Source organism: Nematolebias whitei, chromosome 5, assembly GCF_014905685.2.
Source record: "Nematolebias whitei isolate Nwh7 chromosome 5, NemWhi1, whole genome shotgun sequence".
Lineage (NCBI taxonomy): Eukaryota > Metazoa > Chordata > Actinopteri > Cyprinodontiformes > Rivulidae > Nematolebias > Nematolebias whitei.
Window position 1 is genome coordinate 36,582,121 of NC_056502.1, and position 21,953 is coordinate 36,604,073.

General features: G+C 41.4%; 1 protein-coding gene across 1 annotated transcript in view; it reads right to left on the reverse strand.

The window, feature by feature from the left end:
* Positions 1–14,343, reverse strand: part of zfpm2a (zinc finger protein, FOG family member 2a) — a 170,264-nt gene extending 155,921 nt beyond the window's left edge. The window contains exon 1 of the mRNA XM_037676439.1: positions 13,943–14,343. Within this exon, the coding sequence (XP_037532367.1) occupies positions 13,943–13,982 (40 nt within the window). The 5' untranslated portion in view covers positions 13,983–14,343. The remainder of the gene's footprint in view (positions 1–13,942) is intronic.
* Positions 14,344–21,953: the final 7,610 nt, after the last annotated feature.

Consider the following 21,953-nt stretch of genomic DNA (forward strand, 5'->3'; position numbering starts at 1 on the left):
TAACCCTTGCCATTTGATTGAGTCGCTGACAGAAATCGTTATTTACTACTTCTAGATCGCAGTCTCGTGCTGTATTACTATCACTGAGCTGGTCAATATACCTCACTTCGCCCCCAAAGGATTATGCCTCTTATCTGAAATGATATTGAATAAAGCAAAACCACTGAAACACAGAGTGGAGTGTTCTTGCTTGGCTTACACTATGACAAAAAGAAAAAATAAAACTCTTTATTGGAATTAAGATCCAAGTCAAGATTACATGAAGAAACAGCAGTTAGATTTCTGTTCCAGTGCTGTGTCCTACACTTTATTCTCAGCTGCCTGGGGACTAGACCACAGTGTGCTGTTTCCCACAAGCCACAGGGGTGTAATAGAATGCCTTTATGAAATATATAGCAATGCCCCGATACCTTCTACAGATCATAGCATGGGCTGGGACATTCTCTGTGAGTGTGTATGCGTGTGTGTCCAGCAAACCAACAAGTTAGTGGGAAGGCAGGAAAACTTTCAAACTCGCTCCAAGGTACCACATCTGTTGATACTAGTGTCAAACATTTTCTGAATGTGGATTGGAAAAGTAGCAACAAGATTTGTTTGGACTCAACAGGTGTTCTATTTTCTAGATTTTTACTTAAGCAACTTGTAAAAATACATTACGGTATCGTCAGTTTCAGTGTCTTGGTTTTCCTTGCCAACACACCATATCAAGCAAAATGCCTAAGCCCTGCACTGTGTGGCATTTCTTTTTAGAATTTGACAAAGCCTTTGGTGTGTGTGGTTAGAGCTCTTGGGCTAAGGATATGATGAGGACTGTGGGGTCTGTCACAGACAAACACTCCAAGTACGTTCTAATTAGTTGATGTATGCAGGACCTCATCCACGTTGGAGGGGTATCAAAAAGCAATCAACGCCCCATCCCTGATGAGCTCAGAGAGAGATCTACATTGTCTATGGAAAAATGAGGTGTGGCTGGACCTCAACTCGGCTTTCCAAACTACCATAATGCCAGGCAATCACAAGACATTATGCACAGATCTGAACCCCAAAGCCACAGGACAGAGGGGAAAAAAAGATGGAATATTGAGTTCATAATTTAAAAGCCTGATTATGATGGCTGTTCCTTTTAAAAAGCTGGTGTGGAGAGCCAGAAGTGGAAAAATTGGCCCAGCAAGTACCACATAATACAACTATAAATGCAGGAGAGAAGCATGTTTTAAAACTGCCATGATCAAGAGCAATACATGGAGATAGAGGAGAAAGTCAAGATGCCAACTAGTTGCCATGGAAAACCGAAAAAAGTAAGTCAGCACAGAGTTTATGAGAAGAATCCAAGACAGTGATTCTTCCCAGTGCAGAGAAATTGGATGAAAATACAGAATCAATCGCAGCACAACTCCATGTTATCAGCATGAAATGGTTGGAGAAAAAAGATGAATATCCTAAACATACAATCTAGAATTTTGTCACCCTTTTATAATCTAATTTGACCGGAGGCCATGAAGCTGATTCGTTTTAGTAAAGACCATAGATGTTTCAGCTGTAGGCTCCAGCGGAGAGAGGCATGTGTGTCACACAAAGACCACTGGTTAGCTTCGTACCGAAAGGGAGTCTGTATCACCATCTTATCTTCAAAGGACTGGGCAGGGGCTCAGGGGAGCTGTGCCACTGCCTCGCCTCCACACAGACTCACGCAGAGGGGGGATTTGGACCTGCAAGCAGGAACCAGAGATCTCTCGGCCAGCACCCAGGCCTGGACCCTCCTCCAACTCGCCTGCGGAGAACAGGCAGGGTTCCTGCACACGCGGCACGACATCAGTGAGCTGATCCCCACACCACCTCCTCATCCCTCTCCTTTCTCTCCTCCTCCCTTGCAAACCCCCTCCACCGACTGCCTGCCCATTTGCTTCCTGGCCTCAGCTTGACGGAGGGGATGGGATCTGAACTCAACTTAGACACAGAGTTTCCACATTTCACAGATGGCTGGGAGAGGCTTTGCATGAGGTGAGGAAACAGAAAGATGGAAAGGAAAGGCAAAGAGAGAAAGAGAGCCTCATTGCCGGCGCCGAAGCGGGGCCGATTTCACACTGTGGTTGAGAGCGCTAAAGCAGGCCGCCGTTAATCCACTCACTGAAGGGAAGGCCTGGAGCTATTCCTTCGCCCAACTGCCATCGCTCCACAAAGCCATAAATGGTGCATTATACAACTGGGCTTCAGAGACACTGCTGATATGCTGATAGGTGGCAAACAAAGACCAAAGCATCCACAGGAGCAAAGCCACGCGCTGGACTAAGGACCTTAGTGCAGGAGCTGAACAGCACACATGTATTCAGCCACGATATCCCAAATGCTCAACCTGCTGAGGTGCGGACAGCAAAGGATGCTGTATCTACACTTTTGATGGGGTTAGTTCAACCTTTAGACTCCAGCTTTAAGACAGAAAAAGACATGTCCAAAAACTACTTTTTTCTCAGCTTTTCAACAAAATAGCTTTGCTTGACTTCCTCCTGTGAATTCATACTGTATCTACAGAATTACCAAAAGTCTTCGAGATGAGCCTTTGAACTTGTGAAAGGCAATCATTTTGAATGAAAGAGACAGAAAATATATAAACATGGGGGAATTTAAATAAATTGCCACAAAGAAAATCACGGCGAGGGCAGCAAATTATGTAACGATAAGGCAGCCACCAGCCTAAGCCACAAAATGAGATGTTTTACATGAAACGAACAGCGGTCTAGATTAGAAAGCCTTCCTGTTTAGACATGAAGCCAATTGGGTTGATATCACATGTAGAGAAAATTTGAAAGATAAGTAGGAACTATGAGAATTGTTATAATCCAGCTATAACAAAAAGCTGAAGTACACTGGCTTTTCCCCTTAGAAGTGCTGCACGATAAACATCTTTGATGAAAGAAGTTCATTACTTGTGCGCCGTGTAATGTAACATGCTGTATTATGAGGGTCTGCCAACCTACAGTGAGGCAGTCTCTAATAAAGCCTTGGGCATTTAATGGACATCATTAGGTCAAAACATATAAGAGATAATTATGGTAATTACAAATCCCTTTTATTCACCCTGAGTGTTTGACAAGGAGGTTGTCATTTAAACCACTTCAAACAAACAAAGAGTTGTTGTCTCGTCCCCTAAATGATGTCCGGTTCCATTTGGATGGGAATTGTCTTCGGATTATCCTTTTTATTGTTTGCTTATTGTGGCTCTGAATAAAGGCTATGTTTGCTTCAGAGAAAACTTGATTGAAACAAGCGATTCACAAATGGAGAATTTGACTTGCATTTGCGTAGCCCCTTTATTACTAAGGAGACCTCGATCTTAAAAGCAGCCCCATACAAAGCTCATGGATGTGTCTGTTACGTTTATTAAAAAGATATCAAAGAAAGCAATGCCCTCTAATATTACAGACGTCACCATATGAACATGAGTCCTGTCTTGTTAAATTAAAAAACTCCATTAAGGTTGGGTGGTAACCCCTTAATTATGGTTGTGTACAGGGATGCACAATATTATCAGTACGATATCGGTATCGGCTGATATTAGCGATAAAGTTAAATATCGGACATCGACCATTCCATCAAAATAACTCACCGATATAAAAGGTGCAGTTTTTAAAATATATTATATATTTATATAGAGTTACATCATTTTCAGCCCCATTTTTGACATCTGCATTTGGTAGCAGGCCAAATTGACTAAGACCATGCAGAATAACAGGTCTGTCTTGTGAATGAGTCCTCAAGACTCAATGGGAACTAACCTGTATAAATAAAGGTTGAATGAAAAAGAATAATGCAGTATTTTAATTCCACAACAGAGAAAGCTATGTAGTCTCTGTAAGTAGGTCTAGGAAAAAAAAACATGGGTATTGATATCGGTTGTCGACCAAATAAGTTTTGACATATCGGATATTGACCAAAAATCTAATATTGTGCATCCCTAGTTGTGTATAAAGAGTGTACCGGTACATAGCGTCAACTCTTCTTTTGATGACATTTATGTGACATAATTTTTGTTTTTCTTTGAACCTACTGGTTATGAGGGTTCAACAAGAAGCACAGCGCAAGTCAAAGTTTTACCCGCTACTCTGCCATGTCGACAGCATAATATGCTCACTTCACTACAATACACCAATTTTTCATTGTTTAAAAAAATCACTTAGCAGTGCCTTTAATGGCAGAGCATTTATAACTTTCACAAGACAAACCCATCAAAACAAGCAACTGCTTTTATTACCCCAACAATCAGGAGAAGAACGAACCTAAACCTTAACTTTGAGCAATCCGTTACTGTTATGGTAGAGGTGGCGAGACAGACAGACCAGAAACAGAACCTGGTAATCGACAATGATGGTGAAATATAACAACACCCGCTTCCTGCTGTGCGTGCTACGAGCCAACCTTTAGATCAGGTATTCAACAGGAAAGCAAAGCCATTGGTAAGCCAAGTTTAAAACCAACCAACACATGTCATGTTGACTATATAACGTAACACTGCAAACCTTTTTGTTTAATTGCTTTTTTACATTGTTCCATGGCGACTGTTTGAACTTTAATCTAAGAAAATGAGGTTAAACATATTAGAAATGTTTAAAGTTCACCAAAATTACATGCATTAATAAAGACAACACCAAAACATTTCAAGGCAGACAATAATACCATGTACCATATATTTCAGGAAAGCTTTTTGTCATTAAAAAAAACTGGATACCGCCCAAACTTTAGCCCCATAACACTGGTTCCAAAACCAAAATGACAAGCACTTGCTGCACTGGGAGTTGTTCTAATCAAAAATAGAAAGAACGTCTCTATAACAAGTTTATTTTGGTTGAGTTTAACTTGCACATTACTGTTATTTTTGCCACACAGGTCAACTCAGACGCAGCCTTTGTAATATTCAATCCAAGCAGCAAAACAGCAGAAATTTTTCGTGAAACTACTTTCCAAAGAGACTGAGAGTGAGTCGTAAAAGGCTTGGGTGTTTATTTACAATATGCCTCCAATCATCCTTTGTCACAGTTCCATGTTCATCGTTTCCCAAAACCACAAAAAGACATCGCTGGAGATTCCCTTTTTGCCCTTTCTGCAATACAAACTCCTGATCTGGAGCCGTCTTATCAGATCCTGCTTACAATAACAGATTCCCTTGGAGTCGAAGCTGTTGTTTAACTTATTCAACCCCATGGGAAAACCCAGCTCAAACAAGCCAGCAGACGTGTGCCAGTCCACAGCAGTTGATGATGTCAGCGGGTCCCTGCAAGCACCAGATTCTTCCAGCACTTTCAATCATGCCTCGTGAGATTACGGCTATAGGATATTACAGTACAAACTATGACCATGTGTCCTGCTGCCACAAAGCTTAGCAACATATTAGAGTTTGTCAAAGCAAGCTATTGCGAGGGAGAGATAGATACAGAGCAGAGGAGAGAGCCATTGACCTTTGTGTCCTTCATATTTGCCTAGCTTCCCCTCAACCCCAATCTTAAGAGTGAAATCATCTGATCCCAAACAAACTGTCAACTGGCTTGTGATGGTGGCAAAGCCAGCAGACATCAATCAATCAGATTTTCCTCTCGTCTATCACAGGAGGGTTTTTTCCGCTGCTTTGCCCGAGCTTATCATCTGACCCAGTTGTTATCCATTTGCTGAAGCTTAAAAAACTTGATTATGGTCAAACGTATGTCTGAGATTCACACAGACATCCTTTACTCGACCAGAAAGGAGGAAAAAAAAAATTATCTGTATCTCACCAAAAAAAAAAAAAAAAGAACACAGGCTGTAATGACTTATTTATTTTAAACAAGCCTCTTAATTCCATACTCATGCTGGAAATAAAGAGTTTGAAGCGGTTATCTGCGGTTTTCAGGGATGCGTGATTGTATGAACCTAAGATAAAAATCCAATCTGATATCATAAGACAAAAACGCATTTTAGCTGGCTACAGCACTTGCTCAGTGTCAACAGTTTTTAGTAATTACTAGATAAGCATTCTCTGAAATACACACACACACACAAAAGGAAAATGGGCTGAATCTGGAATAATAGCTGCTGCATTTCTTTCTGGGTGTTTACTGTGTCGCTTTACAAAACCTCCTTTAAGATAATAAAAACCAAGAAACGTGCGCGTGTCTCTCCTTTTCTCACACTCACACTAATCTGATTTGCACAGTTCAAAATAAACATGATCAATCATCATCAACCTGTTCCAACTGGAGTATCACTTCAGTATATTTTGGTTGCAGCGCTCCGTGCTAATCACACGCAGGCAGATCAGGGCCTCTGATCACATCATGTGTAAGCTCCGCTGTCAACAGCTTTACCAGCTTTGCACTGGTGCAAATCTAAATATGGCCGCTTTAAAAGCATTAACACGTTTTGAGGTTCGCTTTATTTATATATTTCAACGTATTTGAGGTAAATTGTTTATCTGTTTACAAAGCTTTGTCATTAGTGATTTTCCGCTGAACCTTTAAGAGGCTGCGCGTTTGTCTGGTGGAAAATGCTGATGAACAAATTGAACTGAAAAGCTTGTTGCCTAATCCTGAACTATCCCTGAACTACGACGCCTGGTGCGTTTCAACTCGTAGCAAAGTTCTGCTTCTCGCTGCACTCCCACAAACACATCCTCAGTAATTCCTGCCAAGCCAGAGATTTCTACTGAGCTATTAGGCCGTCACCGTCTGGTGTGCCAGCTACTATCCTGCTTCTATAAATGGTCCTCAACAAATGAATCCTAGCTATTATCCTCTTTTATTTATGGCTAACTTTCTCAATACATCTGTATGAAGTCAGATTGAGCTAATAATTTATCTAATAATATACTGCCTGCTGTGAGTCACGTTTCTGAACCGTCTCTTTTCTCTCATCCAAGATTCAGTCTAAACCCTAATATCAGTTTTGACAGATTCCATGAAAATGTTTTGATCCACTGTGGCTAATTAAATTGAAAGAAACAAAACGATTTTAACAGACACATAAAAGTTATTTATACGCCCGCTGAGGACGACTGACAGATTTCCACCCCTGGACTTTATTTCTTGAATGTGAAGGCAAGTCCTTGTTGCTGGCTCAGAGCTTGTTTCTCTCCTGCGATACGAGGATGTCAAAGCATCACACAAACGCGATGAACTCAATATCCATATCCATGATACATCAAAACCTCGGCACGGCACAAAAATAACCGCAATACCTCAGGAGCCACCTCGGAAATCCTCTTAATTGAGCAATATCTTCATTCCTGATCCATGTGCATCACCAAGGTGAAAAGGGGGCTGTGCAAGTTAAATGAAAGAAGAATTCATGATGTGTGGCAGCCTCTCTTACTCACCCTGGCTATTTCCCCTCTTGGCAGAGGCCAAATAGAGAATGTTAAATGAGGCAATTGTGTCCCGGAGGCAAGATGAGGACAGGGTGGGGGGGTGGGCAGGCGGTGCCCGTGCTCTCTGCTCCAACCCTGAGGAGCTTTCGGCAACATGATGAGGTACATCCAGGCACCGAGGCTCACCACTGCACAGGCAGTTCACACCAGGCCTCTAACTTCCCCTGAGAAGCAGCCACTTTCCTCTGTGTGACACGTTACACATGCTAAAACCACAACCTGCTATGCTTGATGAGGAAAAAGCAGAGGTGAAATGAAAAGGTACTCATCAGACCATACGGTCAAACAGCAGAATTATAAATTTACAATATGTATACGGTGTATACAGAATATTTACTCTAAAGCTTGAAGTAAATTGCTGTACACTCTTTACCTTAATGGCACATGTTTTCATATTTTTTGGTACTATTTTCTACCGCAATACTTCCTGCATCAATCCATAAAAAATATATATATGTTGTGTATACTTTTACATACATTGTAAAGATACCAAAAAAGTAATAATAATCAAACAACGCACTTCAAAATAAAACTTTGCAAGTTACAACATTAAACTGATGTGCAGTAGTCCCTCGCTACTTCACTGTTCATTTATCGTGGACTCGCTCTATCGCGGTTTTTCAAAATAAGATTGGACATGACACACAATTGGCTGATTGATGGATGAGCCGCACGATCAGCATGGAATTTTTTATTAAAATTAATTATTTCTAATTATTTAGCACCTCCTGCACCTTTGTGCAGCCCTTACTGCAGGATAAACTTCCTGTTGCAGCTGATCAGCTGTTCTCCATGCAGAGCTGAGAAGTGGGCGTGGCCAAGAGCGCTTGCAGGTGGCAAAGAGCAGAGGAGGCAGAGAGCTGAAATCATGACATGCTGTGTGATTTTAGAGCGTTTAGAAACATTGTTTAGAATATTGCGAGCGTGAGAAGGATTTAAAACACTATATATATATATATATATATATATATATATATATGTATACTAAAATAAAATACTACTTGTACTACTATTTCTACTTGGCGGTTTTTCACTTATCGCGGGGCTTCAGGGTACGGATCCCCCGCGATAAACGAGGGACTACTAATCAGGTCTTTTTAGAAGCAAGTTAATTTCCGTCTCTTGTATACACTAAATGTCAAAATGGCAAAACTACACATGAACTGAACAATAAACCTACACATGTTGTTTTAAACAACAATCTGATCAAAACAACTTTAAAGGAAACATTTTTTCACTGCAGCTGTGCACAACGTTGCACCTTTAGTGAGACCGTGGCGCCGGCTGAGGCCTGGCCAAGTGTCAGGATGTGAACATTGTGCAGCGGCGGCTGCAGGAAACTGATCCCCCCTACAGTCCCACACTGTCAGCTATACAGACGTACTCTACGGTGACACCTCTGATAATCAAAGCTTTGTCTGGGTCTTAAAAGGACGTACTTGAACGACAGGGAGACCAGAGGCCCTCTTAGCTGTAATGGCCTGTGGACATCAATATTTAAATCTTACATCTCAGTTGTGATTAGAACGCTGTCTTTCTGGTTTTTTTTTTTTTTTTTTTGTCACTCCTCTCCTGAAACAACAAGGCGGGGGGGAGAAAAAAGCCTAAATCAATGATCTTTGAGTCCAAACTAGATTCCTAAACAGTTTGCCACTCTCAGCAGCAAGATAAGATAAACTCTCTTTGACCTAAGAGATGAAGTTGCCATGACGATCAGGGAGTCCACTTTCTCTATTGATATTTGGCTGATGTAACAACAAATGGAACTAGATCCTGCTCCTGATAGCGGTGATTAATTAATACCAATATTGATCTCTACAAGGAAGAGACAAGGCTATTAACTTAAAGCAGGCTGAAAGTCAATTGTTTCCCGGGGCTCAGTGGGCATCATTGATATAACATCTAAATAGACTGAGAGGAATACGATTAGGGAACAAAATGTAAAATTAAAAAGTAAATCTACTGCCGGTGACAGCAACAACGTTTTGGTTACACTCAGACATATTTCTAAAATTAACATTTTGCTCACACCGGTGACAGCACCAGTGAATGAAAACACAATGGCAACAGCTCCAAGCAGATGTTATTGGAATAATAGCAGAGGAATTCAGGAAAGAGGAAGATAAAGAGGAAGCTGGGAGAGGAAGTGACCTCCACCTTTGCAGCCACCCTGCCCACATCTCACACTGCTGTCCAGGCAGCGACAGAGAGGGCAGGATTAGGCCCCGCCGGTGCATCGGCTGCCAACCTCAGCCCATCAAACACACGACGCCGCCTTCTGCAGAAAGGAAGCAGCAGCTGCTTTACATCCCTGCCCCTATAGCTGCAGAGCCTGCGACTTCTGTCGCACCAATCACAGCAACAGACGCACAAAGACTTTCTCTACACAAAAGATTTTTACTTTACGCACGAAACGAAGGGAAAAAACCAAACACCATGAAAGATGACATGCATCTGCATTGTTGTTTTGTGTCAAACGTGAGGAGGCAATCGGGGATCCTTCAGCTAAGACGAGGCAACAGCACATGCTGTTATTGGCAGGGAACAGATGTTTGAGGGAAAGTTGGCATCCAACAACCATTCTTCTTCTGACAGAAATCAACGAGAGACACACAAGAGACACGCCGTGATTGTCACCCAAATGAAAGGAGGACCCTTAAATATATGAGGAAGCTGGCACGCACACAGGGGCCTTTTGATTTATACACCCCCAAAACATCTGACTGCGGGAGCTGCCAGCGTTTGCGGGCCAAAGGTGAGACGTGGCATATACGACTTCCACGAGCTTTCCGTAAACGAGGAAGCAACGCAGAGCTTGGTTGGAAGAAATAAGGATGAGGAGTCACGGCGAGAGAAAAACGCAAAGTACATCAAGCTAACAGCTCGGATGCCTCTGTTAAAGCACATGCTCAATGTAACATGTAGTGACACACACACACACACACACACACACACACACACACACACACACACACACACACACACACACACACACACACACGTGGATGTTGGCAGTCAATTCCATAAACACTCCCCTTATCCCTTAGTGGTGTAATCTGCCTCTGATAAATGCCCCTCAAAGATAGAAATGTCACCTGATATGATAAACAGCTTGCTGACGTTACAGAAAGTGGCCGTATGCTAAGGAGTTGGAGAGATTAACTACAGAGCGCAGTTGGAAAAAAAAATGGTTGCCATGATAAAAAGCAGACATTTAGGTGGAGCAGGGAGCCCCGTTCAGCTGGGGTTCAGGTTCAGGATGATTGCCTGAGAAAAGCAGTGACTTTGTTGTCACCCTACGAGGGTTCCACCTACAACACGTCAGATTGAGGTTAGCTTTAGGGCAGGGCAGTTAGCGATGAAGTTAGTAATCACAATCTGAAGTGAACCTGGATTGGGTTTTGTTTTGTTTCATCCTCAAAGCTTTGAAAAGTGACAACAAATTAAGGCAATACTTCCTGTTCGAGCCTAACCAGATTTAAAATCTGATGAACAGAAACAAAGCGTTTGCAGCAGCTCTACAGATGTTAGATCTCTATCACACGAGCAGATTAGGCGTTTTGACAATAGAACATAGTGCTAAGCTCTGGGGACTTGTGTACTTGCCACTCGGCTGCAGCACAAACTTACAGTAATCGCTACAGTAGGTCGCTTCATTTTCTTCCCATGTCGGGGAGAGGAGCCGGAGGAGGCGACATGAATTCTCCCATGGTCCATAAAGTGCAGACAACAGTAAAGGAGAAAACACTAAGTCAGTTTAATAAGCACATTTGACATCCGAAGTCTGAGCGCGGCCTCCGAGGGGCGCTTCGACGGGCTCCCATAAACATTGGCGGAGGCACGCTCCCTACATCATCCAGATTCCCCGTTACGCCGGGGAAACTTCGGGGGCAATTTTGCAGAAAAATTACTCGGAGACTCCTGGTTTCAATTTACTCTCTTCATATCTTTCCCTCCTATTAAGCATCAAAATGTCTCCCCCCCCCCGCTCACCGCCAGCGTAGAGGTATGGACACCACCAAAAGCTGCAGTGGGGTGGGGGCTGGGCGGGAGGTGGGGATGGAAGAAGCAGCTTGGTGGAATTCACCCATCATATTACATCAGCTAATCACACTCGGCTGAGCATCAGCGATATTTTCATCGTTCCTGTCAATTTCCACTGAACCCCACCTTCCCCACCGTCCCTGTGCACACCCCCACATGTGAAACGGCTAACAATCTGGGCAATTTATTGGCATATTGGCACAGGGTGATAAGGCTAAAAACAACAGCAGCCAGCAGCTGGCCCAGGGAGATGAGCTGATAACATTGATATGTGCTCCCACACAAAACACCTCCACCACTATCTCCTCCTTCTATCAAACTCTTATTACAATAAAAGGGAATGGGCTTTTTCTTTCTTTTCAGAAAACAACAAGGGGAGGGGACACAGAAAGGGGGCACACACACACACGTGTGTGTATATATATATATATATATATATATATATATATATACACATGTATATAAAAATCAGCTGTAACATTTCAGAGTAAAAAAACAAAGAGGGAAATACATAATTTATCACTGTATTATCGGGATATCCAGGCAGTCTAATCAAGGAGCACTGAGTGACTATTTTTTGCCTTATCATCCAAAGTGGTGGAAACGGAGAAGGAATTATCAGCCAGCTGCAGATTGCTGGGCTGGAATTTTAATGGTAATAATCGGGCTTCTGATGGTATATCTGCTCTGCTTATCTTTCCCATTATCTGGCCTTATCTCGCCAGTCATCGGAGCAAATTAATGGTGCTCTTTCAGCATCGCCTTTTTATCACTGCTCAGAGAGCACCCAAGGGGAAAGAATAAGCAAAATATTAAAATACTGCATAAATCACAATTTTAGATAACGGTGCCAATGTATGCAGGGGGGGGGGGGGGTGAGGATGGAGGGGTGAAAAAGGGGGAGGGAGCGCTGCGCCCAACAACCTTTTTGTCCTTAAGAATGACTGTCTGTGAGGAGTTTCTGTGCCTCATCTGCTTTTATTCCTTTCGGTTTTTTCCCAGAGTTCCTGGTAGGAGGAGAGGGATCGAGGCTCCTCGTGACCTTTCTGTTTCCAGCTATTGCTTGATTATACGGCTGCACAGCAGCTCCATATTAACAAGATCGTACACGTGACATACTAATTCACAAAAGGCCAGGTCACAGGGACAAAAGCCAAACACGAGCCTCGGATTTCTTTCGCGCAACAAAAATTCGGATGGCACGACGGGATTGGTGCAGAAATGAGTGGGCCGTTCACGTCATGCACGGATGTGCTTCGTTGTTGGCAGTGCTATACGAGGTTTGTGGTAAATGTAATAAATAAATTAGGTTAAGCACTGTTTAAAACACATGGTTTTGTTTCTTTTGTTAGTTTGTGTTAAAGACAGAGAACACTTTTTTGTGTAGAAGTTTAAAATGATATTTATTGTCAGAAAAGCTAAATTATTTTCAAGATAAATCAGTTCAAATGATTAAAAACTAAACACATTTTTTTTATTGTATTTTAAAGAAGCTTATCCTAAATCAAACCCAGTTTCTTAATCTGTAAAATAAAAAACAGACATTTTATTTAATCTTTTATAGTAAAATAAAAAAACACTTAGAAAATGTTTCAACCATTGGATCTCCTTGCACAAATGTCACAAACCGCTCTTGTACACAACAAACACACACCGCTCATGAATGACACACACACGTGCACACTGAAACACTTTAAAAACCCTGATTGTGCACGATGACCAGAAAAGTTCAAAATCATCCTCTAAACACACATCCAACCTGCTTTATTAGCCTTTTTCAGCCAACAGTCAACAAGCTGAAGGCAGCTGTATTTAAGAGCTGAACTCTTGTTTATGTCACTTCATATTTTTGCCTGATCTATGTGAAAAAAAAAATTAAAAGTTATTTAAAAGCTTTTTCTTAAAAAATAACTATTTCAATTAAAATTTCCTACTCTGAATATGACACTTTTTGATTAATTCTGGCTGCTAAATATTCTAATTCTCCATTTTTAATCAATACAGCGAGCTGCCAACACTTCAGTTCAGTTACATTTAGATGAAAACGAGCTACAAGTTGCTCTAATTAAACCTTGTTGGTCAAAGAGAGTGCAGTTGTTTTAGTCCCTGTGGAAGAAAGTTGAGCCACATCTGCACATCTGTTTATGTAAACACACCTGCAGGAAGGTGTGTGACAATAATATGGAGTGGAGTGTGTGTTAGAATAAAAGCAGGGCTTTTAACCCAGAACGCTTCTTGTCGGCCTGTAAATTAGAGTTAGAGCTGATTAAAGGGTTTTACAGGAGACGACAGCATCCAGTCAAAAACTTTTATCTGCATCGCAGCAGCTGGGACTTTGGAAAGTTTCCAGCCAGAGGAGAACCGTCGGGTTTGGGTTAAATCGGGAATAATCACAATAAGACAGAATTGGATTGGGGCGCGCGCGGAGCAGGCTGCAGCGGACAGCCGGACTCTCTGCGGCCACACTGCTGCTCATATCCCGCCGCGGCGGACGGACACACAACTTACGTTTGATCTGCCTCGGGTTGCTCTGCTTCCGGCGGGACATGCTGCTGCGCGGCTGGTCAGTGAATCCAGGTGGACTGACAGAGCGGTAGGTGCTGGATCATCCAAGCAGTCGGGTTTAGTTTAGTTTCTCTCAGTCTGGTGGAAATAGAGAACAAGAAGGTACTTTTTTTTTTTCTCTCACGCGCAAGTCTATCGTTCCGTCTTTTTCCTTTATCTTTCTCGTCTCTCTGGCTCCGGCTGTGACTTTCTCTCCCTCACACACACACACGCTCACACACTCTCACACGCGCACACACACCCTCCCTCTCTGTGTGCGCGTCCCTCCCTCACTCCTCCTCAGCGCGGGTTTGTCTCTGACACGAGCTGCGCTCCGCCGCCGCGCCCACCGACTGACTGACGAGGGAGGTGAACGCGTTTCGCGCTTTTGTTTGAAGATAAGGTTTGTTCCTCCCCGGGCACCGTAGCCGCGGCTCTGTGAACTTCACTTGATCTACACTTTCAGCTTCCTCTGATTAATTAGTCCCTAATTGGCGCTTTTTGTTTTCAGAGATGGAGGCGAGCTGAGGAACACAACACTGGCTTTAGAAAAAAAAACTTTTTTAAACCTTATTATTGATGCTGCTTCATTTTCCTTTTTTAAAATATTTTTACCTGTTATGTTACGCAGATGTTTGTTATGCAGCATGTGGTCCTGGTATCACCTGATCACTGAAACACAGCAAGCAGCCTCACTGTCCCATAATGCACCCTGTCAGCTCTGTGGGCTCAAATTGATCATTTCTTACTTTAATTTTACAATTTGGGGTACAAATTTGCCAAACAGCACCAAAAGAAACACAATAATTGTAAAGGGTCTATCTGTTCCTTTGAATTGTTTGATTATGAAATGCTTTTAAAGTGCGTCACAAAACAAACAAAAAGCCGAAATATCAAAAAACAATTTGAGTTAATTTGGGATTAACTGTCAACAGCTACCCCTTCCTGTGGAAAGAAAAGAAAAAAGTTCGGCACATAAAAATAAATAAAAACAGCGAAGCGAAACGGTTCAAATTCGTCCACTTTCTCTTTAGTCGCCCAAACTGGAAGTCGCCGTCTTCAATTAGCCACTTGGACTGCCAAGGAAGACGAGCAAGTGGCTTGTGAAATTATTTTGTAACCCAATTCCACAAGTTTGGGATGGAGTCAGAAACTACAGAATAATTTATGGAGCAGGGTCAGCGGTGGTTCACCTGCAGGAGAGGCTTTCAATTTTATTTCTCTTAAAAAAATTTAAAAAATCTTTCCTCATTTTGTCCCAAACACGATGAAGTCTCGACAGTCACAAACAGAGGACTGTCTCAGCTTCCATAATCTGTTCAAACTAAACTGACAAATAAATGTAAAAGTATAATTGCACAGCCTGCGTGTCCGGTTTAACTGAAACACAACAATTACTCATCTATAAATAGCTTTCCGTGGTTATTTTAGGAGCCCAGCACTAAAATCAATAACGATTTGTGGTAAAAGCAACAACACGGTGTGAGAGTCAAATTGCCAGCTCCAGATTAATTTAACGCCACTCCTAAATCCTCTGAGACTGCAGCGAGCTTCTTCTGCTGGTTCGGAGCCCCAGTGGCTTGTTGGAAGCCCACTTTGATTGGCAGGTACAAATCTGAGCAAGGAAGAGGAAGCTTTCCTCCACTGCTGAGACCAGATGGTTGTGATAATTAACATGATACTGATTCCATCGCAGGGGAAATCACTGACACAAGGTTGCTCATATTAATGGGTTAAGGTATACTTTATGCAGCGGAGGCGCTGTGCAGCGTGTAATCTGATTACAGGGGGAAAGGTTGATTTCATGTGATGAATCATTTGATTAGAAGTGCCAAGTCACATTTGGGCTGCAGAGGTGTGGCGCCTGCAGGGTTTGCTTTTTAAAAACAATATGCTTTGTGTGACCGAGTCTGTGAAACACCTTGTCCACCTGCACCGCCTCACTCCCAGATTACACCGACGGAGCCAGTTTTCTGAAACGGATCACTCCTGTTTGTGTTTTCATGAAAGATGCATGCCACTGTCTCTTTCATAAACTATAAATTATTGTTTTAAAGCAAGATGCAGTCTGAGCTTGCTGCACAACTTATACCTCTTATTCTTATTTGTTCAGATAATTGTCAACATTTTGAATATTAATTGTCTCAAAACCTTAGTTCTAAATGATCTTGTGATTTTCATTAAAAATGCAAGCAGACCAAAGGCAATTTATAAACTTAACAGACGAACAGCAGAGACTGTAAACAAGAAAACAAAGGATTACAGAGTGTCCAGGTTTTATTTGTATACGATGAAAAAGAAACTGGACTTTTAAATTGGTTTTCTTTCTCTTCCATAAATCTATTTTATGTCATAAATGAACTCCAAACATAATCTAAACTGTAAACGGCAAAGTTGCTACTTCAAAAAAAAAAGAAGCTCTTAATTCACCTATTTAAACATGAAAACAATTATATTTTTACATGAACATTGTAAATCAGACACTTGACATAAGAATGAAACAGTTTCTCAAGTCTTGACTAGACACAATAGAATAAAATATTAGAATTGTTTATATATATATATATAAAAGTGATATTAAAGACAACATCTGATCCAGAGGCTTTTCAAAATAATAATTTGTAACTTTTTTCTTTAATTATTTGTAACGTCAGTGTCACATTTTTTAATGTGGTGGACATTTTTTGACGCATTTTATTTAAATGTTGTGCTTCGTGTTATTGGTTTTTAAGGTGAAAAATGTGAAGCAAGGGTAGGATTAGTTGAACTGCTTATATAGTTTTCAAATAAATTAAAGTTACTGGGATTGAAAATGATCAGAGGAAAAGAAACAAAACGAGGAACAGCCTGATTTCACCAGAAAAGAAACACACGATTCACCTGCGCTGCCCCTTCTTACACTTCATCCATGCTTTCATTTGCTTCATGATAAAAAAAAAAAGCTTAAAAATCCTAAAATAATCGACACAAATAAAAGGTTGCTGTCCCAGATTTGTGTTCATTTCACCAGCAGCCTGGATGTTGCCCTGATCAGAGCTGCTGAAGAGAGCTGCTGTGGCTGGCTAACATCAGAGGGCTTCTGCTGTGACGAATGGCTGCTCGCTTCTTCAAGGGATCACACATGACCGCTGGTGCTGGACGTGACGGCCACCGAGGGGACAGCAGCTCCACGTGGACATCAGGGCTGCAAGTGTCCCCGTGTCCCCCTCTGGCTATTTGGGATTGGGTTAACTATGAGGAGGTGTGGGTGTGGGGGGGGCACATTTATAACTGTTTTGGTCATCCACATAGGGACGTTAAAGGAAAAAAGCAAAGAGAAGGAGAACCCCTTCCAGAAGTGGTAATTAGGAGCAATCTGTGCTCGTATCACAGGATACTGGAGATTTATAGGAGGGAGAGTGGTGGTGCAGAGGCTGGAGAAGGTGGGCCTGTGATTGGAAGGTCGCCGGTTCAGTTCCCCGCAGGAGTCGCCTGCCTTGGTCCCTCTGCAGCAACTCTTTCAAGCTCTGACCAAAACAAACGTAAAACTGAATTTTAAAGGTTGTTATACAAACAACAACAATAAAGGACTAGTTTCATTTCTTTTACAGATGTGAACACTAGTACAAGGAGTAAAACATGCTCGCAAACATTATGCTTTATTTCTATACTTGTTTAATTTCCCCACAGTCAGCAAGCTTTAGAGCTTGTGTATAAGGCCGTTGTTTCACCTGTCTGGTATGGTCCTCTGAGCTGTAGACTAAAAACAAACTGTTGAGAATTGTTTCAGTGGCAGCTAAACCACAAAAAGCTCCGTCTCAACTGTTTACAGAAAGAACGAGGAAGACGGCAAGAACTATTTCAGCAGCTAGTAGCCATCCTCTTTTCCATCAGTTTGAACCTGAGCTCAGGAAGGTGTCCCTCTGGCAACGGACAACATCGAGAAGAGGCCATTTGTTCCGAGTGCAATAACCATTCTTAACCAAACCAAATGATAACAGCTACTCGTTGTTTGCAAAATGTTTTATTCTATGCACAAATTCTTCATATTTTTGTATGACTGTGTTTTTATTCTATGGATGGAGAACCTAAGGAAAATTTCCACCCTGGTGGACAATAAAGTTTTATCTTATCTTTTCTTTTCTTTTCTTACTTAATTAATTTTCCCACAATAAGAAAAAGAAAATCTCATAGTTTTTATTTATTAAACTATTCTCCCACCTCCCAAGAATCTGGTCCTTTCATTTGTCTTAAATTGTAAAAATATCAATAAATTTTAAAAATCATCATATAGTCTTAGCTTTATGATGTCACCTGTATGGCGTCCACAAAAGCCCCTTCCAACAAACTTAAAGTGGCCCATGGGCCATTAGTTGATCTTCACAGTTGTGGCAGGGCGTTGCGGCTCGGAACACTTTAAATTTAGTGGATGAAGGCATAAAAATGGTTCTTTTGATGGTAAAGGTTGCAGACCCCTGCCCCAGACCAACAACATCAAATGTGGGTGGTTAAGGTGAAACACCCACACCTGCCTCCACCCTCATTTGCCCCACTCTGGACCCTTAACCCCCACCATCTGCTCCCCTGAGCACCTACGGCAGCCCTCTGCTCCACACAGAGGGCTGTGGTAGCTCGGTGTCTGTGGTTGAGTCAGGAAGAACATCCAGCGTAAAAAACAATCACCAAGTCTTGGTGCGGGTGTGACCCCTGAAGAAGACAGCAGCTGAAAGAAGAAAGAAAAAAATCAAAGGCGATGGGAATTCATTCTAAACGATGATCATTTGTATTTTTGTTAGTTTGAATGTTTTGGGTCTTTTTGATGCTGTGGAAGAATCCATCTTCTAGCATCAAATCAAAAAACAGATCACACTTATCATAACTTGTGACTGCTGCTAGTTTTAACACACTGATTTGATCGTCCATCTGCAGAAAGTTGCTGCCTGTGCTGGTTGTGGCTGAACGCTCCACCTCTCCGACCCCCCCACACACACCCCCACCCTCCTCTATCCAGCCAGCCAGCAGCAGCAGTGAGCAAACAGATGTCTGAGAAAGTGCCCACTCCTCTGGCCATCCTGCCAAAACCCCCCGCAGCCCTGGAGGCCTCAGCACCAATTCCTTCCAGGGAGGCTTCACTTCTCTACACCACTACCCAGTATACAGCCCCCCACACCACCACCACACACACACACACACACCTCCTTCTCCGCACTCCTAACATTTACCAAGGAACTAAACAAAACAGCAGCCATCAGAAATGCCACACAACCCTGAAGCATCTTTAGATTACAGTAAAAAAACCTGCAGAAGATAAAAATACTACGAGGGGCGTGAAGAACACACGACGCTCCTCCCAGTGGGAGTGTGTTTTTAAGAGGAGGGAGAACTGTGGGGCAGTACTTGCTGCTAATCTCGGCTTGTTTTTATGTGGTCAAAAGCTGAGATTGTGACACCTCCAGGGGATGAGCGGGAAGCTTTTTATGGATTAAAATCATAAATATCCATCCTCGTTTAACGAGTCGTTCACGTCGTGAAAACTGTGCTGCAGAAGAAAAGAGAGAGAACGTGTTCTGGTGGAAACTCAAGAAACTCCTAAACGTTCCTGTGTGAGCTAACAACATGACAACTCTGTCGTGTTGCAGAGTTTTAGAAACAGGACAATCTAAACTCATCTGAAATATTATTTTTAGAATACTACAAATACTTCCATCACACAATGAAACAAAAAATTACATGAATACGTGTTCATTTTGTGTGAATTTGTTCATTTATGTTTATGACAAACCTTTTTTTTATTATTAGAAGCTCAATTTTAGAGTTACTTTTTTCAGCTGATAAACATAAAATATGTTTTGTAAATAAATATGGATATATATAATGTCAATATGTTTTAGATTACACTGTTTTTACCTTTTGCTCTGGGAATCCAACCCAAAATACGCTGTACTCCGGTGCAATGACAGTAAAGGTCTGTTCTGTAAAAACACAGAAATCTTTTCAGCAAAATTGGAAAACTGGTTGATTGGTCCTGAATCTTCAAAACATCTTGTTTAAATAAATAAAAAAAAATCCCCCATCTCACACGAAATATTATTTTTGTTGTTATTATTATTATTATTATTATTATTATTATTATTCACAGTTTAGGTCAGGAGTCACTCAAAATTATACATTTCTGTTGGCAGACTTTGTGATGGCCTAATTATAGTTTGAAACAGAAATATGGATGTATTAATATTTATAAAATGAAAATATATTTAGACCTAAATAAGTCGTTTAATAGTAAGAGCTCCCTTTCTGTTTGTGGGTGTGTGTTTTAATGTGAATATTAAAAAACACTTGCAGGAATCAGTAAAATATACTTTTTGTTCATGAATAAAATACATCACACACACCAAGAGCCTCAATGCACCCCCCCCCCCCCCCCCCCCCCACCACCACCACCACTCACACACACACACACACACTCACACCACTGTCCACAGGCCAAAAGGGGACCTTTGTGAGCCAGAAATGGCCCATGGGCCTCCAGTTGAAAATCTCTGTTTTAGGTAAAACACATTAGATAAGCAGCTGAAGCTGACAATAACAATAATAATGATAATGTCAAAATATTTTGCTGAATGTCAGATATATGTTGTGCTCCACATTACAAGTGACACATCTGAGCACTCATCATGTCCTTGTTTCATCACATCACTGTGTCAAGTTTCTTTGTGTCTAAATATAGTTCTTCTTAATTTATGTTTGAGCAGTTCCTGAAATGTATTTATTTGGACATCCTGTGATTTAACGTAACTCATTTTTATGAGGTCAAATAAATTACATTTGATGCATGTAGTCCACCCCCACTCCCCTGCTTGTGCACAAGTGACTGAAGAGCCACGTGTGAATGCAGCTTCATAATACAGTCTGTTGATGTATTTTATAAGTGTGTCTGCTGCTTTATTACATATGCAGAGGCATCAGTGCACAGCAAAATGGGAAAAAAGCATCAATATATTCAGAGAAAGGCAGGCCGTGGACAGCTCAGGAAATAAATCTACATCTGCCAGGCTCCATGCAAACAGCACAGCCATCCTTAATGGTGAAACCATCGATGAGAGCAGATAAAAATATTAAATATTCAGACATCCCTTTCACCCAGTATCAAAAGCGTCCAGATGTGGGAAGCTGAAGTTGTTATCATGAAGCCAACGACAGGCATTCAAAGAAATTCCACTGAATTTCCAACCATATAAAAGTACTTTATGGCATGCAAATACATGGTAATTTTTGACTATGGAGAGAAAAAACATGCCAATAAGCCCTATCATTTGGGACTAAAACTCCACAAACAGGAGATACTTTCAATTTGCTTTGCCTGTCTCTCTGCGTTAGATGCTTGCGATTGCCGCGAAATTAATCCATTTAACAATCTGTGGCTTAAATTTGAGGATTTCCAGCCCTTTTTTTTTTTTTTTTTTTTTTTGGAATATCAATAAGTTCCAATTGAAGAGAGGATTCTTTTGCAATTCAGGCATGTGCCTGCGATAACGGCAGAGTTGGCATGAAGAGAGGCAAAGATGGATTAATTATGCAGAGAACATGGAAATTCTGCTTATCATCGCTTAGCAAAGGAGCCCAGCTCACATAATCAGAAAAGGAGGATGAAAAAAAAAAAAATAACAATGCAATGGCACCTTCCAGCCCGTCATCTTACAAGTTAGATTTTTCCTGTAATTAAAAAGTAACATACAATTATTCATATCTCTTATGCTTCATATGCAGACTGTGAGTGGGTGTACAGTACATTAAATAACTGCACTGGGATGTAAAGGTGGAGGTAAAAAAAAAAAAAAGCATGTTTTGTTCAGGTGGACTGCTCCTTTAGGTCTAAATAAATTACTTAAAAATTCAAAATTTTCTATGGAAAGCAAACAAATACGACATAAGATGTAACTTTTCATCACATGTGCTCTCAGTGCATTTTTCAGACATAAAATAATCTAAAGCCATT